The 26,183-nt window shown below is 35.5% G+C and overlaps 1 protein-coding gene across 2 annotated transcripts in view; it reads left to right on the top strand.

The window, feature by feature from the left end:
- LOC150096360 (SPARC-like) overlaps nucleotides 1–26,183 on the top strand; it is a 150,048-nt gene that overhangs the window by 28,315 nt on the left and 95,550 nt on the right. For both annotated transcript variants that reach the window (XM_090409146.1, XM_090409147.1), the window contains exon 2: nucleotides 18,184–18,266. In XM_090409146.1, the coding sequence (XP_090265272.1) occupies nucleotides 18,204–18,266 (63 nt within the window). In that variant the 5' untranslated portion in view covers nucleotides 18,184–18,203. The remainder of the gene's footprint in view (nucleotides 1–18,183; nucleotides 18,267–26,183) is intronic.

Below are 26,183 nucleotides of genomic sequence, written 5' to 3'. Positions count from 1 at the left end.
AGGTTAGGTTAATAGTATTCTTAAAGCAATTGAAAAGTTAGGGAAATATAAATTATTGGACAAAATAAAATTAAGAATATCGAAAGGGTTTTGAATATTTAAATTATCCATCCGAAAAAATATCCCGGAAAGCACATAACTCATCATATAGTTCTATTGCATTTATGTCTTTATTGTCACTGTCTTTGAATCTCTAAATCATCACAATTTTTTCTTAAATCTTCGTTATTAATTTGTAGTAATCTATACAATAAATTGAAATTATCATAATATGTTTTTAGTTGTTCAAAACGTTCTATTAACGAACACATTGCAACTTCTAGAAGTGTATAAAACACATTCACTCTAAATTTATCTTCTGGCGATTGTGTCATTTCGTCATGATGCTCGTAATCAAATTGTCGTGTCTTCTTTCGTTGTTGAACTTCCGTACCAATTTTAAATTCTTGTTCTCCATCCACCTCTTCACTCAGTTCTTTTGTCGTTTTTAGAACTTCTTTAAAATTTGTATCTGATCGGTACTCTTGTAAGAATATTTTTAAGTTTTCGATAGATTCTAAAGCAAGTGTAATGTTCATATTTTTGTCTTGAAGCATTTTACTCATACGATTTATTCTGTTAAGTAAATCATGCCAAATTATAAGAGAACAAATAAATTTATAGTCCTTCATTTTAGCACATAATGTTTGTTTCATGCTGAGTTTCTTTATTAAAATTTTCGTTATTTAAAATTTCAAAAAGTGCATCATAAATTTCTCCTAACTGATATCGTAGAGGGCAGATTGCATTAATTTTACTTTCCCATCGCGTTTCTGATGGCTGTTTCAATGTTAAATTTTTTACTAACTTTAAAAGGATTGCCCAACGTTTGTAAGAGAATGAAAAGAAATTATATATTTCTTGAATAATTGCAAAGAAACTAATTGTATCTGCATTCACTTTGGCTGCATCGTTAATGATTAAATTTAGAGTATGAGCAGCACATGGCACGTAAAAAGCTCGAGGATTTTTTTCAAAAGCAAATTTTGGAGTCCATATTTTTTCCCTTTCATATTTGTCCCATTTTCATACCCTTGACCTCGCATGTCTTCAATGAGAATATTCCATTTTTCCAGTTGTTCCATTATTGTTGCACATAAACCACGTTCTATGGAATCTGATATATCTGCAAAACCTAAAAAGTTTTCCCTGATCTTGACAATTCCATTGTCACAGGAAACAAAGCGAATAATAATGGTCATTTGTTCTGTTTTACTTGCATCAGGTGTGCAGTCTAAAATTATGGAATAATATTTAGATTTTAGAATTGATAATAAAATTGTATCCCTGATTGCATTACTTAAAGTTTCCAATATTTCATTTTGACTGTCTTTACTCAAATAGTGTACTCTATTCTTTTGTTGTATGGCCCTTTCAACATGATTTTCCATAACGGGATCAAACTTCACAAACATTTCGACTAATTTTAAAAAATTGCCATTATTCCTTTCATATAATTTATCAGATGATCTGGAAAAAGCTAAATTTTGGCTACCAAGGAATTTTATAATTTCAATCAAGCGTTCTAAAACACTCATCTAATGTTTCTTTTCCATTTCATACATGCTTTGAGTCTGGAAATCAATAGTAGTTTTGTTTTTTATAATTTTTATCAAGTTCCTTCCATTTTAAGAAATTTTCGTGTGAGCTAAAATAGTCTCATGTCTATGGAAAGTTGTACTTACATTTCTCCAATCGTTATAACCTTCTACAAGACTACCTGATTCAGTAAGTGCAAAAAGTTTGCAACAAAAGCAAAAAACAGAATTTAAAGTTTCGGAATAAACGAGCCATGTTCTTGGCATGAGCTCTCCATTTTCGATTTTTCTATTATAATACCTGTCACCAAATTTACGACCATATGTATCTCTGGGATATATTATATTTTTCTTTTGAGCAGGCCCCATTTCAATTAAAACAACTCATAATTTTTCATCAATATTTCCCCATTCACCTGGATCTAAATTTACAGAGACTAACAACGTGTTAGTTTCACAGTCAACTACAACTAAATCTTCTCCTAACTGTTTTTCACTTAAATCTTGTTATCTTGTTCAACAGTTGTAATAGTACTTTCAATCAAACTGGATGATGTGCACGGTTCGTCAACTCTGATTTCTGATGTATCGAGTTGGTTACAATCTGCATCAGAATATTTTAATATTTTAACAAATTAAGAGCCCCAGTTTGTTTATTAATATCTGCTTTTTTCGCAGCATGACGCTTACGATTTTGTGCACCAGATAACTTTTTTTAATTTTTGATTCCATTTCTATTTTATACCCACACAAAATTATTACACAACACGTCACAGAGACGAAACAATAGTCCGCACTGCACTACTGTCAGTAGCCTATTTAGATGCATACTGTTATAAATCTACTGTTGCTATCCTGTCATTACTGTGACATTGTAAAATTTATTATTATTTTAACTTTGTATACTTGTAATTTCTATTAATTACTTGTGATGTCTTTTTTCTTTACTTTATACTTTATTCTCCATTATTCTAATGTAGCTGTGCGTGCTTTCTCTCTCTCAGAATCTCTCTTGTTTATATTATTACATGCTATGTTTACAAGAAAGTCAAATAACATTTATTTACATTACTATGAAATGTACATGGATTTAAATATTAGGGAGATTGCTTTCTCTATCTTTCTATAAAAACTCTTTAGCAAAATTTAGAACCTTTTTTTCTTCAACTTTAAAATACTTTCTTTAACATAAAATGTTATCTACTCTCAGTTTACAAATTTTACTTATTAAACTCCAATTTTACTCACAAAGAGGTTACCTAAATCTCTCTGTTAAGTTACCTTTACAAATTTGATATCACTTCTAACATGCCAATTGATTCTCTTAAGGACACTTCTTAACCTTATTAAACATTAAACATATATCTTAAAAGTCTTTCTAATACAACTATAAGAGGAATTATATAAAAGTTTTGAACTTACAAAAGGTTCTGTATCTCACAATTAGTCAAAAGTTCCCTACAAGTTCTATGGCAATTCTTTCATCTCAGATCTTCATCTGGAATTTTGGCTTCAGCTATATCAATTAGGAATGTAGCAGGACTCGTACAGGTCCGGAAAAATGTTATTCTCCCGCGGCGAAAAAAAAAAATTACGAGTGAAGGTACTTCGGGAAATTTGCCTTGCCTTTTCTCTTCTACTTGGGCTCGCCAAAAATACCTGGACTGCCATCTCAAGTAGCTTGAATTGCTGCTTCTAAGAAACTGAAAATGCCGCCTCCAAGAAAAATGAAACTGTTGTCAACTGTCAATCAGGATCCCTCTGGACTGGAAACTTTTCTTCCACGGCATTTGGGAGGACTTCTCCTTTTGGCAATTTGAAAGCCCTGTCTGTGGCCTAGAAGTCGTTTTTCTCTCTAGTGACGTCTCAAACCGAGAAGCTCCTTTCTGGAAGCGGAAAACTCCTCTCTCAACCAACATCTGGATCTGGGATGCTCTCTGACGATGTCTGGAACTGAGCAGCCCTGTCTCTGTTTGGCAACGTCTGGGACTTGGCAGCTTTAGCAATGGCTGGAACTGAGCTGCCTCCTCTTTGACAGTGTCTGAAACTGGGCAGCCTCTCCTGTCTCTCTGTAGACGTCTCTGGAACTGGGCCCCTCTACTTCTGCAGCAATCTCTAGATCCGTGCAGCCCCTTCTGTTTGCTTCGGTCCCTTTTTATTATACCTCCTCTGAGACCTTGCATGAAGTTTGGCAACCCACAAAGAATCAGTATGATTCTTTCATCTTAAGTTTCAAGTTCGGCACGCCTTTTGTTCTCCTCCGTTTTCTTTTAATTGTAAGTTACCGGCCATCGGAAAGTTGTTTGAACCTTTCTGACTGACTTAGCAGATGTTTACACTTAGAGCCTGCAAGCCTTTCTCATACAAACAAATTTTAATAACAATCTTTCTAATGCCGCCATGTAGATCTATTACATGGCTTCGGCGATATAAACATTGCCTTTGTTTTTAACACTCTAACATATTCTTATTAAAGCAGTATATACAGTTAACTTCCAGAGTGTTATTTACAATAACATCTAAAACAAACTATACAGAGACAAGCAAAATTTATTTTTACAATATTCACATGGGACCTAAGTAAACAATCGAATGTAATGTGCTTTGGAATATTTAAGCTTCATTCGAGTTTTTACAGTACCATATGACTGGTTACGTAGCAACAAATGTTTTGTACGAAAATTCATTTCTGCACATGAAAATTGTTCACCGTTTCACTTTAGATTCTGGAGGCAAGCCTTTAGCCTGCTCTTGCTGCAAAATTGTAAACAGCCGGCAATATACAATTTTTTAAAAATTTTTATTCAGTGTATCTGGCTTTATTTATTTTAATATTGATCATTCTAAGAATTTTTTGTTTTTATGATAAAAATTTTGTTTCTTAAAAATGAACTTATGACCCATGCCCCGGCACCCCCCTTCGTAGCGGCACCGCATGCCCGCTTCCGCCAGCCCTGTCCACATCTCACATCCATAATTCAATGCACACCATACAGAAGATTTTATTTTTTAAGTAATTCACTATGAATAGTTTATAGCAACTTTGAATGATTAACCAGGTTTGACTTGTAGGCTTTTTATTCATTAAAACTGAATGTTTCTCCAACATAAATTAAAGATACCAAGAAATTATATACTTGGTTTAATCCTTTATCCAAGAGTAAGCAAGCAAAGTTTGTGCCTGAAGTATTTTCGGGACTGGGGCAACTTGTATATAGAGGCTAATCACTTGCCTTAGTACAAAGCACATATCCTTACATGTCCATAAAGATTTGTGCTTTGCATTATGGGATACTTAGGTACAAAGCATATATCCTTACATGTCCATAAAGATTTGTGCTTTGCATTATGGGATACTTAGGTACAAAGCACATATGCTCACATGTCCATAAAGATTTGTGTTTTGCATTATGGGATATTAAGGCAAATGATGTGAAGTCATTAGCTTTTATATTCAAGTTGCCCCAGTCCTGAAAATACTTCAGGTGCAAACTTTGTTTGCTTACACTTGGATACAGGATTAAGCAAAGTATATAATCTCTTGGTATCTTTAATTTATACTAAAACCAAGTGGAAAAACTTCCAATAAGTTTCTCCGAAATGTTTTGCTCTCTTTATGGCTGACAGCATATTCAGAAAGATATTTAACACAAACAAAAAATTCAAACATTTCCAACAGCCATTATTTTTGTAAATTGAAAAATACTGAATTGATAGTTTTAATGACATCTATCATTGGGCACATCATGTGCAGTCTGTATATTGTGTAAACTCTGCTTATGATTGCTGCTGCCATAAGTGAGGTCATGAATGTTATATACACTAATTAATGACTTCCAGACACTATGAAGTACAAGTCCTTGGTTCATATTTGTCTGCTGTGTGAGTGAATGACCTTGAAAGACTCCTTAAACAATAAAATTTGAAGGAAGTATTCCCTTCTAAGTAAAGCATGGAGGAAGCTTGCCAATCTACTAAGTGATGTTCTGTGAGGATGTCTGCTGTGATTCTGCTTTTTTCTTCTCTCTTGCTTTCAACGTTGCTTACGCATTATTTTTTACGGATTTCAAAACTTCTCCCAGTTTGATCCGTGTACATCTTTCTGCAGGAACAAGGTATCTTGTGTACCCCAAGATGCTTATAGAATGGAATGTTAGAAACTTTGTAGGGTGTTAACTGGTTTGAAGACCATTCCTGATGTTGACTGATTTTAATAATTGATAATAAGCTAATAATTTTAATAACTATTTTTCTTGATGTGTTGCCAATGTGTGGGAAAGAGACAATGCCTTTTGTAATTAATTTCTAGGCTAACATGGGATGGTTCATTGGAAAATAAAAGTTTCTTTAGTAACTTTTTTGAGTAGCCATTTTGGAGGAACTTACCAAATAGGATTTGAAGTTTTTTTTCCCCCATCATTATCGAGGAAAAATGGATATTAAAGATCCAACATTATTTCAAAGCCAAATATTTGTAAAAACTTATGAAAGTTTCGTGAAATTTGAATGAATAGTTTATAGCAACTTCGAATAGTTTGTAGCAACTTATGAGAATACTCAGCTTACAAGAACACAATCCTCAGTATTGGTGTTGCCTTAGCTTGCACTACTTAAATGAACGTGACCACTGCCCAAGGGCCCCGTATGTTCACCTTTTATCCTTGGCAACTCCAATGCCCTGAAGATTGTATTATCTTATGCTCTCAGGTCAAATTTTATGAAACTTTCATAAGTTTTTACAAACATATGGCTTTGAAATAATGTTGAATCTTTAATATCCACTTTTCCTACGTAATTTTACATTGCCGAAATGAAGCTATATGGCTTTCTCTTTAGTAATTATGGAGTATATTTAAAATTCTATTTTTTAAGGTTCTGATAATATATAATTTTTGTTTAAGGTGATGGAAAGAGCTTGCATGTAAATACCTGCCCATGTGGGTTTGTTTCCTGTAAACTTCTAATGTTAATCCTCCTCCAGCACTGTTTCATGTATTAGTAATAAATAATAATAAATGGTGATGTATCACTGATAAAATGTATGAGATTTTGTTTGTGTCTCACAGACTGATGCACACACTCATGCATAAGTGTAGCTAACTGGTGAGCAAGCACAAAATTTTTCAAATCCTAAATATAAGTTTCATAAAGGGAAATATGTATATTTACAGCAAACAGATTCATTCATACTTCCAGTGTTTTGCTTGAATGCAAGTAACTTTTTGGATTTCTGGATTGTTTGTAAACAAAAAAATATGTGGGATGTATTTCACTTTGTTGGCACCCTATATTTTTTAAAAATGAAGCTCAAACATAGAGCTGTAGAAGGAATTAAAAAGGCAAAGCAGTTATTGCGTTGTCTGAGGAAAATGATCCTGAACATCATACTGATGCTATGCAACTTGATTCTTTTGATCTTCATTAGCCAGTGAAATACCACTGCCTTGATTATTGAAGGCTGAAGTGGCTGTTTATCATGTTTAGTTTCCACACCACCCTAATACTAACAGTTCCTCAAGCTGGGCAACAGATAGTATTATTATTATTACACCCAACATGGAGTCGACAGACTCATCGTGGGAGGTTCATTCAACTGACAACATATTTATCATATAGAATCTGAAAGTCTTTAACACTCCTTGCATTAACAACACATTCTGGTAATGCATTCCATTCATTGACAATTCTCCATGTTAAAAATCTACTCCTCACACCCTTCTTCACCACACTTTTACATAACCTCCAGGAATGACCTCTGGTTCTTCCTCTCTTCCTTCTACTCATTTTATAATCCCCTCTGGATTAATCTGATAAAATCCTCTCACTAACTTAAATATCTTTATCATATCACCTCTCTTCCTCCTATCCACCAAACTCTGCAATCCACATCTCTTCAACCTCTCTCCATGGCCAGCATCCAGACTTCTGTCTTAGCCACTCGTCTCTGACCCTCTCCAATGTCTCCACATCACATTGAAAACCAGGTGACCAGATCTGAGCACAGTAGTCCAGGTGTGGTCTGAGCAGTGCCTTATACAGTGGCACAACCACTTCCTTATCCTTGCACGCTAGAGTACTTCTTATCATAGCAGCACTACGATGTGCAACCTTTACATCCCTAGCAATATGTCCTCTAAACTTCAGTCTACTGTCAACCATCACTCCATGGAGTCGACAGACTCATTGTGGGAGGTTCATTCAACTAACAACATATTTATTATATATAATCTTAAAGTCCTTAACACTCCTTGCATTAAGAACTCCATCCACTGACAATTCTCCATGTAAAAAATCTACATTTTATCTCTAATCTCATCCACTTCCTGCAGTACGGCACCATCAATATAGTACATAGCCTTGTATTTCTGCACTCCAAAATGCAACACCTTGCACTTATTGATATTAAAACTACAACCCCACTCTTTTGTCCAAGTAAAAAGTCTATTTAAATCTTCCTGAAGGGATTCAGCATCTGTACTGCTACTTATAATTCTTCCCAACTTTGCATGATCAGCAAATAACTGAAGATCCTCACTCAGTCCACATGATATATCATTTACGAACAAGTTAAACATCAGGGGCCCAAGAAAAGAACACTAGGGATGCCACTGGTCACCCTTCGTTTTTGAGACACCGCTCCATCATACTCAGCCTGTCTATTTCCATCCTCGGCAGCTTGTACACCAACTTATCATGTGGTATATGGGACCAAATCTGACAGGAATACATTTTGGTTTTCTGTTTTGTTGTAATTTAATCTTGTATCATCTGTGCTGCCAGATTGTGCTTGGAAGGAGGGCTGTGCAGTAGTAGTAGTATGATTAGGGCATTGAGGGCATGGATATTGGATGCTCTCTGTATGGGTGGCAGGCTGCTTAAGTATTTATTTCCTAATAGTATGTTCTCCTGCTCTTTTTATCTCTACACCTCTGAAATATTGACATGACAGTATATGCTTAAATAGATATAGTGTTGCTGGGGTTAAAATAAAACACAAACCTCTCTCAAAAAAGTTTCCCAAAATTTAAAAAACTCAGAAAACCATACCAAAATAATTGCTTATTAACTTTGCCAGCATTCATGGTATAAATACCAACCTAAATATGTATATTTAGTGTACCATAGAGTAATTCGGCAGAGTGAAAAGGTTTTAACTCAAAGATTGAGTTTTGCACTGGATTTGGGTGGATGTGCTCTGAAAACCATTTATGAATGCATAGAAAAATGTGACAGATTTATGGACTGAGATGAATGAAAAGAAAGAGTATTAAGGTTTGAGAAGTTAACAAATAGCTTCTCCACTCTTCATCTCTGAGTCGCCTGCTCAGTTAGCCTTGTGGCTATGCACTTCACAACCGTATGCCCAGGGAAGGAGTGTCCTAGGTTCGATTCTTTAGCTCCTCACATCATCGACGTGAGGAGCTTAAGGATCTTCCTGAGCCATAGCCAAGTTAGCCGGTCTTGGGCATGGATAGCAGGGTTTTTCCTGCAGCTTATCTGGGGTTTTTCATCCCGCAAGCAGGCAAACCGGCCCCATGAACGCACACAGATACAGTCAGGAATACTTAAAATCCCTCCAGCCGTAGGTCTGAATTGTCAGCTTAGCCAGTCCTGAGCCTGGATAAAAATAGAGGGATTGAGGTGGTGCCATACCTCCCCTTAAAAGTGGCTCACGGCCATTGAATCGCCATATGAAATGAATGAATGAATCTCCGAGTCATAGTTTTGAATCCCACTGTGAACAAGGATGTTTGTAAATGTCTTTAGGTGGAAGAAAAATTTCATTGCCCTGCCTGTTAAAGATCTGAAGAAAAGCTTGAAATATTTCAATATTTAGTCTTTAGATTAGGGTTTTTAGAGTATTTAACATTTGGTTAACCCATGGTACTTTTGTTCAATAGGCTTACAACCTTTTGTGGGCAGGATTCATATAAAAAAATATTGCAGTGATGGATTGGAGCATTCAAAAAATGAGAATAGTGAGACCAGAGGTAACCAAAAATGAATGGAAGTGCCTATTAATTGTAACATGGAAATGGAGTGGAAGATGAGAGTGGGTGAAATGAAGAGCGGAAAAGTAATGTGGAGAATGAAATTAAAGTGATTGACAGATGAATTGAAAGAAAGAGATAGACAAAGTAATAAGATGAAGAGTTTATTTGTCAAATTATGATTATGTAGCATTGTATAAAAATTCAATAATTAGAAGCGAGATAAATAACAAAATACATAAAGCATGTTTTTTCAGGTTGCCCAGTGAGGAAGGTTGCTGAGGTTTGCATGGAAAGAATGAACAAGCATCAGAGTTAGTGACAGTCGTGGACACAAATGACATGGAAGGGTGAAAAAAAAAAAAAGCATGTGGAGTGGGATTTAAGGAAGTTGCAGGAGGTGATAACAGTCTTGTTGGTTATCTTGTATAAGTGAGTTGCAAAGGAGTGCTGAGAAATATGACAAGATGGCTGAACTCTGTAAAGGGTGTGCAATTTATGAATGTATTAAGTGAGTCTGTGTATCTCAGTGGAAATGGTGTTTTCACTCCATGGCGCTTGACCGCATGAATGAAGACTTGGGTTCAAGTCTAGTTGCTGACTACAGGAACATTTTCAAAGCCTTTTTTCAACCAGTTCCCGAGTTAGTCAATCTCTGGCACGAGTTTTTTTCCGGGAAACTCGGATTTTTTATCCTGTAAACTCAAGAAAATTGACCGTCAAGCCTACACTATTTTCAGACATTAAAAAAAAAAATTTATATATGTATATATATATATATTGCGTTAAGGTTAGGGACCATGAGATGGTGGCACTTGTTAGCCACCTCTTCACTGCATGGTGATTAACTTAGTGCAGTGTTTCTCAAACTTCAGATATCTGCGTACCCCTTCTTAAATTTTCATTATTACAAAGTACCTCCTTATCAAAATATAATAAATAAATAAATGAGTAAAGTATATTTCATTGTAAATGTCTATTTTATTTTAATTTATATGTTCATGTAACAAAAAATATGATTTATTTTTAATAGAACAAAATTTGGAATAGGTTCCTCTTCATTTCCCACCCATTAAAATCCACATTTCAAGTAATTCATATCATACTTATGAAGATTTTTCATCTTCTTCCTAGTTGGTTCTCTAGAGATGTCAGAGGACACACCCTTATCAATTTTATTTCATCCAGATGCAATATCAACATTTTCTTGTTGCTTACAGCTACTTGTATTTGCTATATTGCTCTCTTTTGTGGTTTTATAAATCCAATCTTTAACCAATGATCCATACTTAAGAATTTGAAAGCTAAAAAAATTACTCTATTTACTCGAATATAACTCGCACTTTTTTCTCAAAAATTAAAGCTAAAAATTGCAATGTGAGATATATGCTGAATTCAGTTTTCAGTTTTTTTCTGAAACTAAAGTTTTCAGAAAAAAACTGAAAATGGTGCGACTTACCAAGAAGCTCTTGCTCGCTATCGCTACTTTTGGCATCGACAACAGTTTCCTTGTGTGCATCGTGAAAATCATTTACCCAAATAGCTTCATCTTCTTTCCCATTATTTCAAGCAAAAATTACCAGTAATTTACAAGACTTGAGATACCTAGAGCAGTTATGAAGAAGTGCATATGATTGGTGCAGCATTAACAAAAGATTGCGCGAACCAAAGACAACTTAGCATTTCAATAGTTGAGTTGAAATGCTAATTCCCTTCAACTGAATTCCATAATATCTGAAACAAATTCCCTATATATTTCTTAGTTTGAACACATTCACGACAGGGTGCTGTCAAGCAAAACCATATGTTGCCGGTGCAACATATGGTTTTTGCTTGAGTCTATACAGCAGCTTCTGTTGGAGGGGAGATGTGATTCATTAGTTAGTGCCATTTTTATCTCAGTTGTCTCTAATTTCATTGTTTGTTGAGAAATATAATGATTCCTTTAATTATGCATAGCCGAAAATTGCCACGTACTCCCTGAAGACCTTTTGCGTACTACACTTTGAGAAACACTGATTTAGTGATAGCTTTGGGCCAGCTATCTCTGATTGGCTGCCAATGGAGATTGGCCTGTCCACTCAGTCTCCAAAAGTTAAATAGGTCTAAAATGGCCTTGCCTACTTCCTAAATGGGAATAAAAAGGCGTTAGCTGATTTTAAGTGAATATGAATGGAAGTTGAAATCGTTTAAGATAAATGGACTGTATTTGAATGGGTTTGGCATTGGACTTTTGGAGTAATTACTGTTTGCTGAGAGTACAGAGTCAAGATTGTGAATGTGACTAAGGTTCAGGGAGATTGAGAATTGACAGAATGCACGAGAGGGATAATGAATAAAAATCATAGTAAAGGAACATGTAAATGAGAGAGGTGTATTGTAGCTAGATGGAGTAGTGTTAGTGGAATAGCCTCAAAGAGAATGGGATTGTTGTGTGTATACTAATGCAAGTATATAAATGAACTGGATTTGTGGCATTGATTGAGTCCATGTACCTGAAAATAATTTGCATAGGTGAAATTGGTCATCTGAAGATGATATGCTAGTAGGAATAGAAATGTGGAAATATATATATATATACAGGGTGTTCGGGATAAATTTGACATATTTATAATTAATTATATTTTTTAAGTTACATGTATTAACACACACTTCTCTTCATTTAAAAGTTTGGACCCTTCTTCATTCATATACAAGATGTCAGAAAGGATGGATAGCTGGAACCCACCTGAATCATGGAAGAGAATAACTTGTATCACGATGATTCGTGCCTGCCATCAAAATAAGGATATTACGACTGCTGCCCAATGCTCCCTGAATACAGTAAAAACAATCAGGCATGAACTAGAGACTTGCAATGGTGACTACGAGGATGTAGCAAGAAGAAAGATCCCTAGCAGACGATCTGATTGCGTTCGTACAGCAGAATTCCTCGCAAATCTGCAGGAACAGGTGTTGAAGAACCCTGGCATTGGAATTCGGGCTTTGTTCGTGGAGTTGCTAACTGTAGTCAAGCCCTGGATAACAAGGGTAGCCAATGGTAGGCCGTATGTATGGCAGCAGGATTCGGCCCCTTGCCACACCTCTGGGAAAAGTCAAAAATGGTTGTCTGAAAATTTCTACGACTTCACCAGTCCAAATGTTTGGCCTCCAAACTCCCCAGACCTTAACCCCATGGATTATTTTGTATGGGGCGCAGTTGAAAAAGACACCAATCGCACTTCCAGTAATACAAAAGCCCAGTTAATGGATAAAATTAAAACAGTTTTTGCGGCCCTTCCCAGGGAGACTGTAGCATCAGCTTGTTCGAGGTTCCGAAGCAGAATTGAAGCTGTGATCGATGCTAATGGTGGTTATTTTGAGTAAATCTTGTTGATAGTATTGTAATTAACTCTGCCTGTAATGTTTTTTTGTCAATTCATTAAATTTAATAGATACAAAGAAGATTTTCTTTTTCCTTACGAAACTGTCAAATTTATCCCGAACACCCTGTATATATATATATATATATAATCTTCTGGAAATGTAGGAAGGGGAAAAGAGGAGTGGGTGCTATTGTATTTGGTGTTTGAGGTTGAAATTAATTGTATAATATATCTAATGGAATATTGTTATAGGTTTGAAAGCATTAATTACAAAATGTTTCTACACATTGGTGAGCATGTAAAAGAAAGCTGAACCTAATGGGAGATTTTAATATAGGAATGTGGATGGGAGGGAGGAGATAGTATATAAAAACAGGTTGAGTGAATTTTTTAAGTTCCTGAAGGATAATTAACTTAAATTGAGCAAAGACAAGCAGAAGTCACTTTCATTTGCACTGACAGTTGTACAAAAGACAGTTACTTCATTTGGATCAATCAAAATTAGATTTGTTGATGGTTGTATTGCATTTGGTGCATGCTTCAGAATGACTAAGAATGAAACTAGAATTCAAATCACTTTTGATATGTTGAATTATTATTATTAATAGTAGTATTTTATTTTATTTATTTAATATTTTCATGGACTGCCTTGGTACATTTGTTAAACTGATAAGCTTGAATAATGGGATGGAATTTTGAATGGAGTGTGAAATGAAGGCCTTCATTCCAGTGAGAATAATTTCACTGGACAATAAAATTTTACAAAAGTCATGCCCCTCCAGATTAATTTAGTAATTTCTTATAGATTTGGAGGTGCTGAATACAAATATGACAATGAAAATGCAAAATTGGCTATGATTTATGAGAGATCGGTAATAGTTTCTTATATAATAGAGTAATACATACTTATCACATATACCGGTAAATTTCTGCTTCTACATCCGACGTTGCTTTGCCTGTTGCTTGTATAGCTACTCAGGATCATCTCTAGAGAGCATCCAACAGTAGTCAGCCAACATGGAAGTGGACCAATTTCCTGGGTATCGTTTCTCCATCATTGCAATTTTCTGATGGAAACGTTCACCATGCTCATCACTAACCATGCCACAGTTGTCGGGGGAGAAATCCAAGTGGGAATGGAGCAAGTGTCTTTTTAAGGATATATTGTAGCCAAGTTTGTGATATAGAGACAAGTTCCTTGTAGTTTTCTGCTCTGGCATTTCCAAGGAAATTAATTGACACCAGACGAAATGCATTCCAAGCTTTTTTTCCTCATCATCCTATAGCAGGTTGTTGAACATCTCATCAATGAAAAGCTCTCAGATGTGAGGATGCACAAAAACTCCCTCTTTAATTTTCACTTCACTGAGTCAAGGGAATTTGTCAATCAGGTACTTGAAAGCTGATGCAGTCTGGTCCATGGCTTTTACGAAGTTTATTACCAAACCAAGTTTAATGTGTAGGAGCAGTAGCAGAATTTTGTGCATTTCTCTCAGTGCCTTTGATACGATGAAATTTTTTTCATTCATTAGAAGATAAGGATTTATCATTTAGAAATCTCCTTTACTATGCATTGGCAAACAGTAGATTGCATTTAGATCAGAATGAAAAAGGTGAGTGAAGAGATAGCTACAGCTTAAAAGTAATGGTGACCTGTGTACAAGAGTTACTTCATTATTGAACGGCTTCAATCAAAAGGAGCACTTTCATAATACATTTACAAGTATAATGCAGCATTTCACTTTGGTCGGAAAGACCTAGATTCTAATGAAGCTAGGACTCAACAAACTTTTATTAGGGCTTTTCAGCTGGAGAGTTTTGCTAGCCTTGTTGACCAAGTGATTAACATACCTACTTTCCAACCAATAGGTTTTCACAAACATCCATGGCATGGGCATGGATATTTGTGAGTCTTTAGGTGGAAGGTGAATTTAATTGCCCAGTGTGAGGCTGCTACCTCCGCTTATTGGATGCCTGAAGTGGCTCAAAATATTTCTGTTTAACCTCTAGAACACTGTTTCTGGTTTTCTGTAAACAAAAATAAATAAGTTTACAGTCGTTTGTATGTGAGAGTTACATAAAAAGAAAAAAAAATATGGAAGTGATGCAGTTTTTCCTGTCAGAAATATAGGCTTTTTATCTTGTAAACCAGACTTTGTCACTAATAATCCTTTCCAATTTTACATTGTCTTTTTTTTTTTTATTTTTATTTGATTTCCATCCACAAAAGTTTGTGGACCTATAATACATTAGTACTATGGGTGGATAAGGATTTTTCTCTCTCTATTTTTATTTATTTTTTACATAACCTGGAAACCCTGCTCCAAACAAAACTTTTTCATTCTGAGCTAATAATCATTGTGGTTACCCCACACCAGGACAGTGAAATTCATCTGCTACTTAAAGAGAATTACAAATATCTATCCACACATTGAGGTTCAAAACTACAAACCACTTGGCTAATTAAGCTGGCAGACAACTGAATCCCACTTCCCAATTTCAACCAGGTGATGAAAATCTTCATCCCACTTCAAGACGATCTCAAAAATCCACGTCCATCGTGAGATTTGAAATTACAGGTTTGAGAGAGGATACATTAATAGCTTGGTCAACCAGGTTGGCAAACAACTGAACCCCCCCCCCACACACACACAAATCCAAATGACATACTAATGAAATAACATTGACCCAGGAACAGAACTCTGTGATATTCCACTTGCTATCTTGTTTCTATAAATTATATATTTATAGAAAAAAATATATAGATATATAAATATATATAAATTTATAGAAACTTTGTTTGCACCTGAAGTATCTTCAGGACTGGGGCAACTCGTGGTAAAGGTGGACAAAGCTTCGCATCACTTGCCTTAGTATCCCATAACCATCACTTGCCTTAGTATCCCATACATCTCCTTGCAGACATGCATACTACTATGCATCATGGAAAGGGTCACTACCCAGACTGGCTTCGACCTTTATTGAGATCTCTTCAGTGGGAGCCAGATCCAGAGGTGATACCAAGGTTGAAGCAATGCAGAAGTCATATTTACCTATACGAGTTGCCGTCAACCTTGGTATCACCTCTGGGTCTGGTTCTGTAAGAGACCTCAATAAAGGTCGAAACTGGTCTGGGTAATGACCCTTCCCATAATGCATAGCATTATACATGTCCGCAAGGAGACGTGCTTTGCATTATGGGATACTAAGGCAAGTGATGTGAAGCTTTGTTCACCTTTACCACTAGTTGCCCCAGTCCTGAAGATACTTCAGGCGCAAACTTTGTTTGCTTACACTTGGATAAAGGATTAAACTAAATATATAATTTATAGTCTAACCAAGTGGGAAAAAACTTCCAACTATCTTGTTTCTCTTAGAACTTGTTTCTATCTTGTTTCTTTTGTTTCCTCAATATAGATATCAAGGAGTATCTATTAGATAGCCAGTTCCCACTCCACTATATTAATTTATTATCCAAAACCACAGGTTGGAGAGATAATACATTAACCACTTGCAACCTGGGGTGGTAAACAATTGAAATTCCCCCTTCCCCTCGAAAATCCAGATGGCAGCAAATTAAAAAGTGAACCAAGAACAGAGCTCTCTGTTATTGCACTTGTTATTTTCCTCCTCTTAGAATACTTTCCTTCGTATACAGCTTCTTGATATCTAACAGCTAACCAGTCCTCAGTTTAAATAACAACCTGCAATATTACAATAATCAGCCTTTTCAAAATCTTGATGTATACGCCTCTTTCTCTTGTTAACCATTGTCATATTCTTATCAAATGTGATCAAACTATTAATACCAGCTCTTCTTTTGAAAACTTATGCTGGTCTTATTATGAGACATCATTGTTGTTAAGTTCCTTCAGTACACCCAATGTAACCACATGATGCCATCACACAGCATCACAGTTCAGCATTTCCTTCTTATTTCTGTATTACTCTTTTAACACTTCATGTCTATGATTTTTATTTAAAATTTTTCTTGTTCATTCCTCAGGACAGTGGTTGATGGAATCTCTGAATTATAAAGGCATATACAAGCATTATGTAAAATTATTCAGATTTATTTTATTCATTCATGACTTAGTTATCTTAAATTCCAATCAGATGCATTTAAATAGTTGTAGTATGGTGAAAAAAATGTATGAGTGTATTCACAAAATCAGTTTTAACTAATATGAAACTTCATAGCATTATAATATATCCCTTTAGAAATAACTTTCTGGGTTTATCATTTGTATTATTTATTTATTTTTATCATCATTATCCTGATATGTATCCCCAAGGAGTGTGGAGTGTTCAGGTTATTGTGATGGCACTACATGACTAAGTTTACATTATTATTAATCTCCTATCCACAGTTTAATACCAAATTAATGTATTACTTGTACTCCAATATCTAACATTTTGTTCTTCTCAGGCAGTTCTGACTGAATTCACCTTGGTCTTCCTTTAGGTCTCTTTCCTGCCACCTTGGAATTTAACTCCTGTTTTTCTAACCTTTCCTTATCCATTCTATTTAAGTGGCCAATACCACCTTAGATTAGCTCTGCTGACACATTCTTGAATGCTAATAATATCAAGTTCCTTTCTAATATCTTAATTTTTAATATGATTCTGCCATTGATGCCATCGGTTCACTTCCCTAATTTTTTCAGAATCCTCATATATGTGGTTTCTAGGCTTTGATCAAGTGCTTTATTTCTAACCTAACTCTCAGATGTAAACTTTGGTCTGGTTTGAACGATGTCTTGTATACTGCTAGTTTGGTGTTTTGGCTAATTTCTCTCTTATTCCATATAAATTTATTCAGCTGGCTACCCACCATATCAGCTTTGCTTATTCTGTTGTCTATTTCCAGATTTAACCTGCTGTCTTCACTAAAAACTGTGCCTAAATAGCAGAAATATTTTACTTGTTCTATAGGATCCCCAGTTAGAATGCAGCTGAAGTTTTCTATGCTCCTGCCTATTTTGATAGTTTTGGTCTGTTTATTGCTGATTTTCATGCCAAATTTGTTACAGCTGTTATTCAATTTAGTTAGAGAATTCTAGAGACCTGCACTGGATGTGTTTAGGAGTATGTACATCATCTGAATAAAGTAAAGAGCTAAGTTTGACATCTCCAATTCTAATATCAGGCCTAATTTATTTATTTTTTATGCCCTTTATGTAGTTTAGCATGGTAATAATGCATTAAACTTGCATTGGAAAGTATTTACTGTCATATTACATTTTTCAGGAATCTTATCTATATAAACAATGAAGTTGAGTATTGTGCTACTTCTGTGTTTATTAGTACTGGCAACAGCATTAGCAAAAAAGGTAAGTGCTTTTAAATTTCTTTTTTTTTTTCTAATCAGCTTATTCTTTTGTGCTTCTAGGTGGCCAATATTGAGCTTGGTACTAGAACTAGAAAACATTGTAGTAATAGGAGGTGGGGGGGGGGGGCAGGAGACCTTTATTTTTACTAAAATGGAAGATATTTTGGCTCTTTCCATATTTTATAGTCAAAATATAGAAAAAAAAAACAACTTTTGAAATTTACCTGTGTGCTTATAAAAATATAACCTTTGATATCACAGTTGCTTTGGTTTACACTGCCCAGGGGTCTGTATATTCAGTGCTTAAATTAAGTTTCATTGTCCTAACAGCTGTTTTGAACTGTTTTTTTCCTCTTCAGAGACCAGTTGGAACCCTTAAAAAGGCAAAACCTTCTGTTCAATACCATAGTAATCTTATGTCATGAAGTTAAATTCATACTAAGTGAGCTCTCAGTAGGTGCTTACTAATAGAATCATACTAAATAGAACTGAAAGGTTTCGGTTAGCATCCATAATATCATCAATTTCAATATTTTACTTGTATGCCAAATTGAAGCCATTTGATTCTCTTTTAGTATTTTATTTTTACTATTTTTTATTATTATGTTGCTATAATGTTTAGTACAATTTTACTAACATTATCATGATGAATATGAGTTATGAAGTGTAAGATGTATTTCTATTAAATGCACACTTATGTATTGCTAGATAGCTAATGTAATCAGGTTACAAGCAGTCAAGTAATGTGTAAAACAGTGATAGAAGGGGGAAGGAATTATTCTAAATCTTTTTCTAGAGACCAAACATGGTACTTTTTGAAAGTGCTTCAGGCTTCTAATAAGCAGGGTGATAGTCTCATGCTAAGCAGTGAAAATTCATCACTTAAATGCATATCTTGTAAATTTCATAGTTGGATTGGAAATGGGGAGACTCCTCTTGCCAACCAGACCAGCAATATATAATTCTTCCAGAAGGCACTGCAGTGAATTTAACAATGGTGATTACTTTACATCAAGAAAGGAATTCTATGCAATGCCTTTGGGATCAGTAATATAGAATTAGGCATAATGACCTTTTGCCAAATAGATAACATCTCTGCTTTTCCATTTGCTAGGCTGCGAGTTTAAATCCTAGAGAAGAAGTGAGTGCTGATTGTGAAATATTTAGGCAAGTTGGTTGGGTAAAAAGTGATTTTAATGCAAGATTTTAATTATAGCAATGTGGAATGAAAGGAGGATGAGTAGTTAATGGGAACAAGTCTTAATCAGAATGTGATGGAAGCAACTTGAGATTTTAGAGTGTTGGATTTGGTGATATTCTCACAGGATGTGGTTATTAATGAGATAAACGCTGCCAGTTCATGAGTGATCATTAGACATTAGGTGGCCAAAAGGAAAAGGTTATTGTCAAAAAAGCGATATATGTATAATTATACGGTAGATGATTATGAGCAGTCAACTAGCAACTTATTAATGCTAGTTGACTGCAGAGCCTAGGAGGTTGATGAGTTGTGCAGAAAAAAGTTACAGAGAACAGGAATTGATAAAGCAGCATCTGACTTATGCAACGTACATCTCTATACCAAGAGTTATAGAATAGGTGTGAAATGAATGAACAATGCATTCAAGCAAGTGGTGTTGGAAAAGAAGATATGGAGAGGGTGCAGGACAGTCGTCAATGATCAGATGCATGAAGAATATAAAATGCAAACTAGAAACAAGTAAGCTTCTAGTTTGCATTTTAGAACAAGTTCTTTTTTAAGAACAAGTTTCTAGAAAATCATTCTTAAGAAAGAACAAGTGTGTAGTATGACAGGAGATTAGCTAGTCAGGGTAAGATAACTTAAGGGAATTTTTTTGCTATATGGCAAGTAAGAGGAATGATAATTATGGAAGGGTGACACTTTATGGTAGCAGATTGACCATGGTGAAGAGATGTAGTGGAATTATTTAATGAGCACTTTATCATTTAATCCAGATAGACCTTGGTTTTCCTTATTGGTCTTTTTCCTACCATCCTAACAAAAAACATTCGTTTTACTAACTTTCCCACTTTCTTTAAGTGACCACGTCACCTCAGGTTAGCTCTGCTCACAGACTCTTGAATTCTAACAATGTCAAGTTCCTTCCTAATATCCCATTTTTAATATGATTCTGCAATTGATGCTATCTGTTCACTCCCTGTAATCTTTCTCAGAATTCCTGTATCTGTGGTCTCCAATCTTTGTTTTATTTCTAACCCAGCTCTCAGATCCCTAAGTTAAAATTGCTTGAATACCATTTTGTATATAGCTAATTTAGTGTTTTAACTAATTCTCTCTCTCTCTTATTCTGTATAAATTTCTTCAGTTGACTTCTTACCATACCAGCTTTGCTAATTCTGTGGACTATTTCCATATTTTATTTGCAATCTTCACTAAAAATTGTGTCTAAATAGCTGAAATGTTTTACTTGTTTTGTAGGTTCTCCATTCAGGATGCATTTGATGTTTTCAGTGTTCCTGCTTATTTTTGGTCTGTCTTTTGATTGCTGATTTTCATACCATATTTATTACAGCAGTTATTTAATTTAATCGGGGAATCCTGCAGACTGTACTGGATTTAGAAGTATAATGCCATCTGCATATAAAGTTTTATTTTATTTTATTTTTTTATTTATGTGGAGTCCCTCCTGTTCCTCGACTGCCTACTGGTTGAGCCCTCCAACTGTAGCCTGTGTGTTCATGGGACTGGTTTGCCTGCTTGCGGGATGAAAAACCTCAGATAAACTGGGGGAAAAATCCTGCTGGCCATGCCAAAGACCAGCTAACTTGGCTATGGCTGAGAAAGATCCTTAATCTCATCGACGGGAATCGAACCTAGAGCATTCCTTCCCCAGGCATATGGTTGCTAAGCGCATAGCCACTAGGCTAACCATACGGACTGCATATAAAGTAAAGAGCTGAGATTAACATCTCAGTGTTAATATCAGGTTTATTGTCACTTTCATTCATAAGGTGATCCAAATGGATGATCAGTAAGAGTGGTGATAATATGCACTTTTATCTCAAACTTGGTTTTTACATCAAACCATCTTACTATACCTCTTTCAGTTCTAACTGCTAATTTATAACTGAAATATAGACTGTGTACTGCTCAATATAATGTACTGTTTGCACAATATAATGTATTGTTGCACAATATAATGTATTGTTTGCACTATATAATTGTAACATTTTCAACAGCTTTTCTCTTGGTATCCTGTTAGATCTACAGATCTAAAATACAGATTTTTATGTCCCATTTGATTTCTTAACTGTTTGTCTTAAAGTGAAAATCTGATCCTGATGACCTCTGTTTGACATTAATTCCATTTGTTTTTCTCAAAGCATCCCTTCCACAGTTTTTCTTAGCTTTTTATGTGAAATAGGAAAATTCCTCTGTAATGCTGACATTCTGTTTTATTTCCCTTTTTTTTTATACATGGTACTATGAGCTCTACTCCAGTTGTGGAATTTGACCCTCTAAAAATACCTGAATTCTGGTGCCTTTAATTTAAATAATGTTGGATTAAAAAAAGTTTACAGCTGTTAGTTGGAGTTGGTCTAAACATGACTATCACCTGAATTTTGCATAAATGAATAAATACTTGTTATAATGTTTGATTATTGCTGCTTATTCCAAAAACCACCTTTTACACTTGTAACAGCTACTATTCTATATAGTTTTTTTTCCCCCATCTAATTCTGTGTAATTGTTGTCCAAGACATAGTCTGCCAGTCATGACTATGTATAATGATGGTGACAAATGTATATCTTATCTTCTGTGAAGTAGGTGTTATCAGATCTTATCTGTCCATAATAGTTCAAATTATAGGCACAGGGCACATTACACACTGATGTATTTTTCAGTGTTGCTTTCTCTAGAAGATAAGTACATCATCATCATCATCAAATTCCTGCCATGTACCCTCAAGGGGTGTACAGGATGTGACAGTACTACATGAAAAAAATTACATCATTACTAACTTCCTATCTACAATTTTTCTCCAAATCAGTCTGTTACTTGTAAAGACTCCAACATTATCAGATCTTATATTTCTATCATCTAAGGCACTTTGTACCATATCAATCCACCTATATCTTGGTCTGCCTCTGGGTCGTTTTGCTGCCAACCTTGCACAGAACACTTGTTTTGCTAATCTTTCTTCGCCCATTCTATTTAAGTGACCATACCACCTGAGATTAGCTCTGCTAACGCATTCCTGGATGTTGACAATGTCAGGTTCTTTCCTAATATCTTCGTTTTTAATATGATATTGCCATTGATGCCATCTGTTCACGTCTCTAATCTTTCTTAGGACTCTCATCTCTGCAGTCTCAAGTCTTTGGTCAAGTGTTTTACTTCTGACCCAGCTCTCAGATCCATAAGTTAAAACTGGTTTGAACACTGTCTTGTATACAGCTACTTTAGTGTTCCGACTAATTTCTCTCTTATTCCATATGAATTTATTCAATTGACTTCCTACCATACCAGCTTTGCTGATTCTGTTGTCTATTTCTATATTTAATTTACCATCTTCAGTAAAAATCGTGCCTAAGTAGCTGAAATGTTTCACTTGTTCGACAGGTTCTCCATTCACAACACAGTTGACATTTTCAATGATTCTGCCTATTTTCATTGTCTTTGTCTTTTTATTGCTGACCTTCATACCATATCTATTACAACAGCTATTCAATTTAGTCAGAGAATCTTGCAGACTTGTAGCGGATTTATTTAGAAGTATAACATCATCTGCATAAAGCAAAGAGCTGACATTGACGTCTCCAATTTTGATATCATGTTTAATACCACTTTCCTTCATAATGTGATCCATATAGATAATGAATAACAGAGGGGATAATGTACATCCTTGTCTCACACCAGATTTAACATTAAACCATCTTCCTGTACTTCCTTCAATTCTAACTGCTGACTTACAACTCAAAATAAAGACTAAGTATTGCTTGATATAATGCCCCATTGACACCATGTAACTGTAGCATATTGAATAGCTTCTCTCTTGGCACCTTGTCATATGCCTTTTCCAAATTGACAAAACTTAAATACATATCTCTGTTATATTCCCATGCTTTCTCGACTATTTGTCGTAAAGTGAAGATCTGATCCTGACAGCCTCTATTTAGCCTGAATCCAGCTTATACTTCACCAAGCTTTTCTTCCACAATTCTTCTCAACCGTTTCTCAAGTATACTTGCATAGATCTTCCCAGGAACACTCAGTAGGGAAATACCTCTGTAATTCTCACATTCAGTTTTATTTCGCTTTTTATATATGGGTACTATGAGAGCTCTACTCCAATCATCGGGAATTCATCCCTCTCTCCAGGCTTTCTGAACTATGCAGTGCAGCCACTGTAAGACTCTTATACCACCATACTTCAGCATTTCTGGTTGAATATCATCTACCCCCTGCTGCCTTTCCACATTTCAAGCCTTTGATGGCTTTTTCTACTTCAAGTATGGATATGTATTCCTGACTGCATGCCTGGTCAGTGTTTTTTACCACTGTGCTGTCATCACTGCTTGTTTCATTTAGCAGTTTTTCAAAGTAATTACTCCATACTTCAAGGATATCTTTTTCTCCTGTTTTCATGTCACCTTTATCATCTCTAACTCCTTTTACAGCACTCTTTCCTCCATTCCTAAGCTTCTTCAACAACCTCCAGAATATTTTGCCACCTTCTTCATATTTATTTTCTATATTCTTGCCAAAGTCCTCCCATGACTTTTGTTTAGCTAGTTTTACACAGTGTTTACCATTCTTGCATTTGTCTCTGTATTCTCTAAGAGCACAAGCTGACTTATTTGACAGGAACTTTTGATATGCTTTCTTCTTTTCCTCCACTGCCTCTTTAACTTCCTGTGTCCACCAGGGAGTTCTGATTTTTTTTATCCTTGCAGACAACCTCACCACATGCCTCTCTGGCAGAATCAATCAATGTTTTCTTCAGAGTTTGCCACTGAATCTCCAAAGTTTTATTCTTGTTCTCAAACTCTTTCATTTTTTCTTCAATAATCTTTGTGTATTTTAGTCTACAGTTCACATCTGAGAGCTGCTCAACTTTTATTCGCTTTAAAACTTTCTTACATGTTATTCTTTTCAATATGAAATTCAATTTTATCCTGCTCAAGACTAAATAGTGATCACTTCCAATTTCAAAGTCTCTATACACTCTGGTGTCCTGCACCACCGAGAAAACATCATTATCGGCAATAACATAGTCAATGAGATTTGTTTAAGTTAAGGGATATTACATCCCGTATAGTTTCTTAGCCGAATAAGAAACTCAAAGAGTTTCATGCCGAATATAGTAGAAACTATATAAAGTTCGGCGATTCCAAGCGTAAGCAAATACCTGGATACTGCAGCACTGATCCCAAAGGGTAGTGCAAGCTGGGGCAACTGGTGGTAGAAGTGGAGCAAGCTCCGATCACTATTCTTGATATTTGCCCATAATAGTGATCGGAGCTTGCTCCACTTCTACTACGAGTTGCCCCAGCTTGCACTACCCTTTGGGATCAGTGCTGCAGTATCCAGGTATTTGCTTACGCTTGGAATCGCCGAACTTTATATAGTTTCTACTATATTCGGCATGAAACTCTTTGAGTTTCTTATTCGGCTAAGAGACTATATGGAATGTAATATCCCTTAACTTAAACAAGTTATATGTCGCCGAATTGAAGCCTTTGGCTCTTCACATATCTAATAATTTATTAGAGCACCTCACGGCAATACTCGTAGAAGGGGTACAAGTTCTGTTCGCTACAAACTTGATATTAACTAGGTCTGGCTACTCACAGATGAGACCTCAATAAAGGTTGAAACCGGTCTGGGTAGTGACCTTCTCTCATAATGTGAACAAAAATACAGTTCCTAGGAGCTAAGTTCACATTATGGGCAAATATCAAGAATAGTGATCTGAGCTTGCTCCACTTCTACCACGAGTTGCCCCAGCTTGCACTACCCTTTGGGATCAGTGCTGCAGTATCCAGGTATTTGCTTACGCTTGGAATCGCCGAACTTTATATAGTTTCTACTATATTCGGCATGAAACTCTTTGAGTTTCTTATTCGGCTAAGAAACTATATGGGATGTAATATCCCTTAACTTAAACAAGTTATATGTCGCCGAATTGAAGCCTTTGGCTCTTCACATATCTAATAGTTAATGAGACTTTTTTATGACTCTTCATAAAAAAGTCTCATTATGCTTAAAGAAAAAGGCCTAAATACCATCAACCTTCTTTCATCCTCCAAACAGGTTATTTGTTATACCGATGGATCATCAGACACCAATATGATTAATGGAGGCGCTGGTGTTCTCCTTCTACTCCCGAAAGGTGAAAAACTTTCAATAAAAGTTGGATCTGGGAGAATCGCTTCCAATTTTACCAGCGAACTCTACGCAATAATTAAAGCACTAGAAGCCTACTTAAATCTATCATCATCTCAACAATCTGAAGGAATTATAATTTACAGTGACTCAAGATCAGCTATGGAGGCAATCAAAAATGGCAATACCAAGCTCACACAAGACATCCATAAACTCTTAAATCATCTAAAGTGTTTAGGTAAAAGTTGCATTCTACAATGGATTCCTGCTCATGTAGGCATTGATCACAACGAAGCAGCTGATAAATTAGCAAAAGAGGCCAGAGAACTCAACCAAGAAACTCATATGATAACTCTTGCTGATGCCAATGCACTAGCAAAAGCTAAACTAATTCCATTGAAATCAGTGATACAACATCAAATTCCCGAGATCAATGCTGACAGAAGGACCTCCACTACGATAGCAAGACTACGAACAGGACATTATAGAGGAATGAAGATCAATACAGATGATACGAGAACATATAGAAACTGCAACAACTGCCC

The sequence above is a fragment of the Typopeltis vanoorti genome, chromosome 19 (assembly GCF_054136105.1).
Source record: "Typopeltis vanoorti isolate ZY-2024b chromosome 19, IOZ_Tvanoo_1.0, whole genome shotgun sequence".
NCBI classification, from domain to species: domain Eukaryota; kingdom Metazoa; phylum Arthropoda; class Arachnida; order Uropygi; family Thelyphonidae; genus Typopeltis; species Typopeltis vanoorti.
The sequence above is the reverse complement of the archived record's forward strand: the minus strand, read 5'-3'. Positions and strand labels throughout refer to the sequence as shown.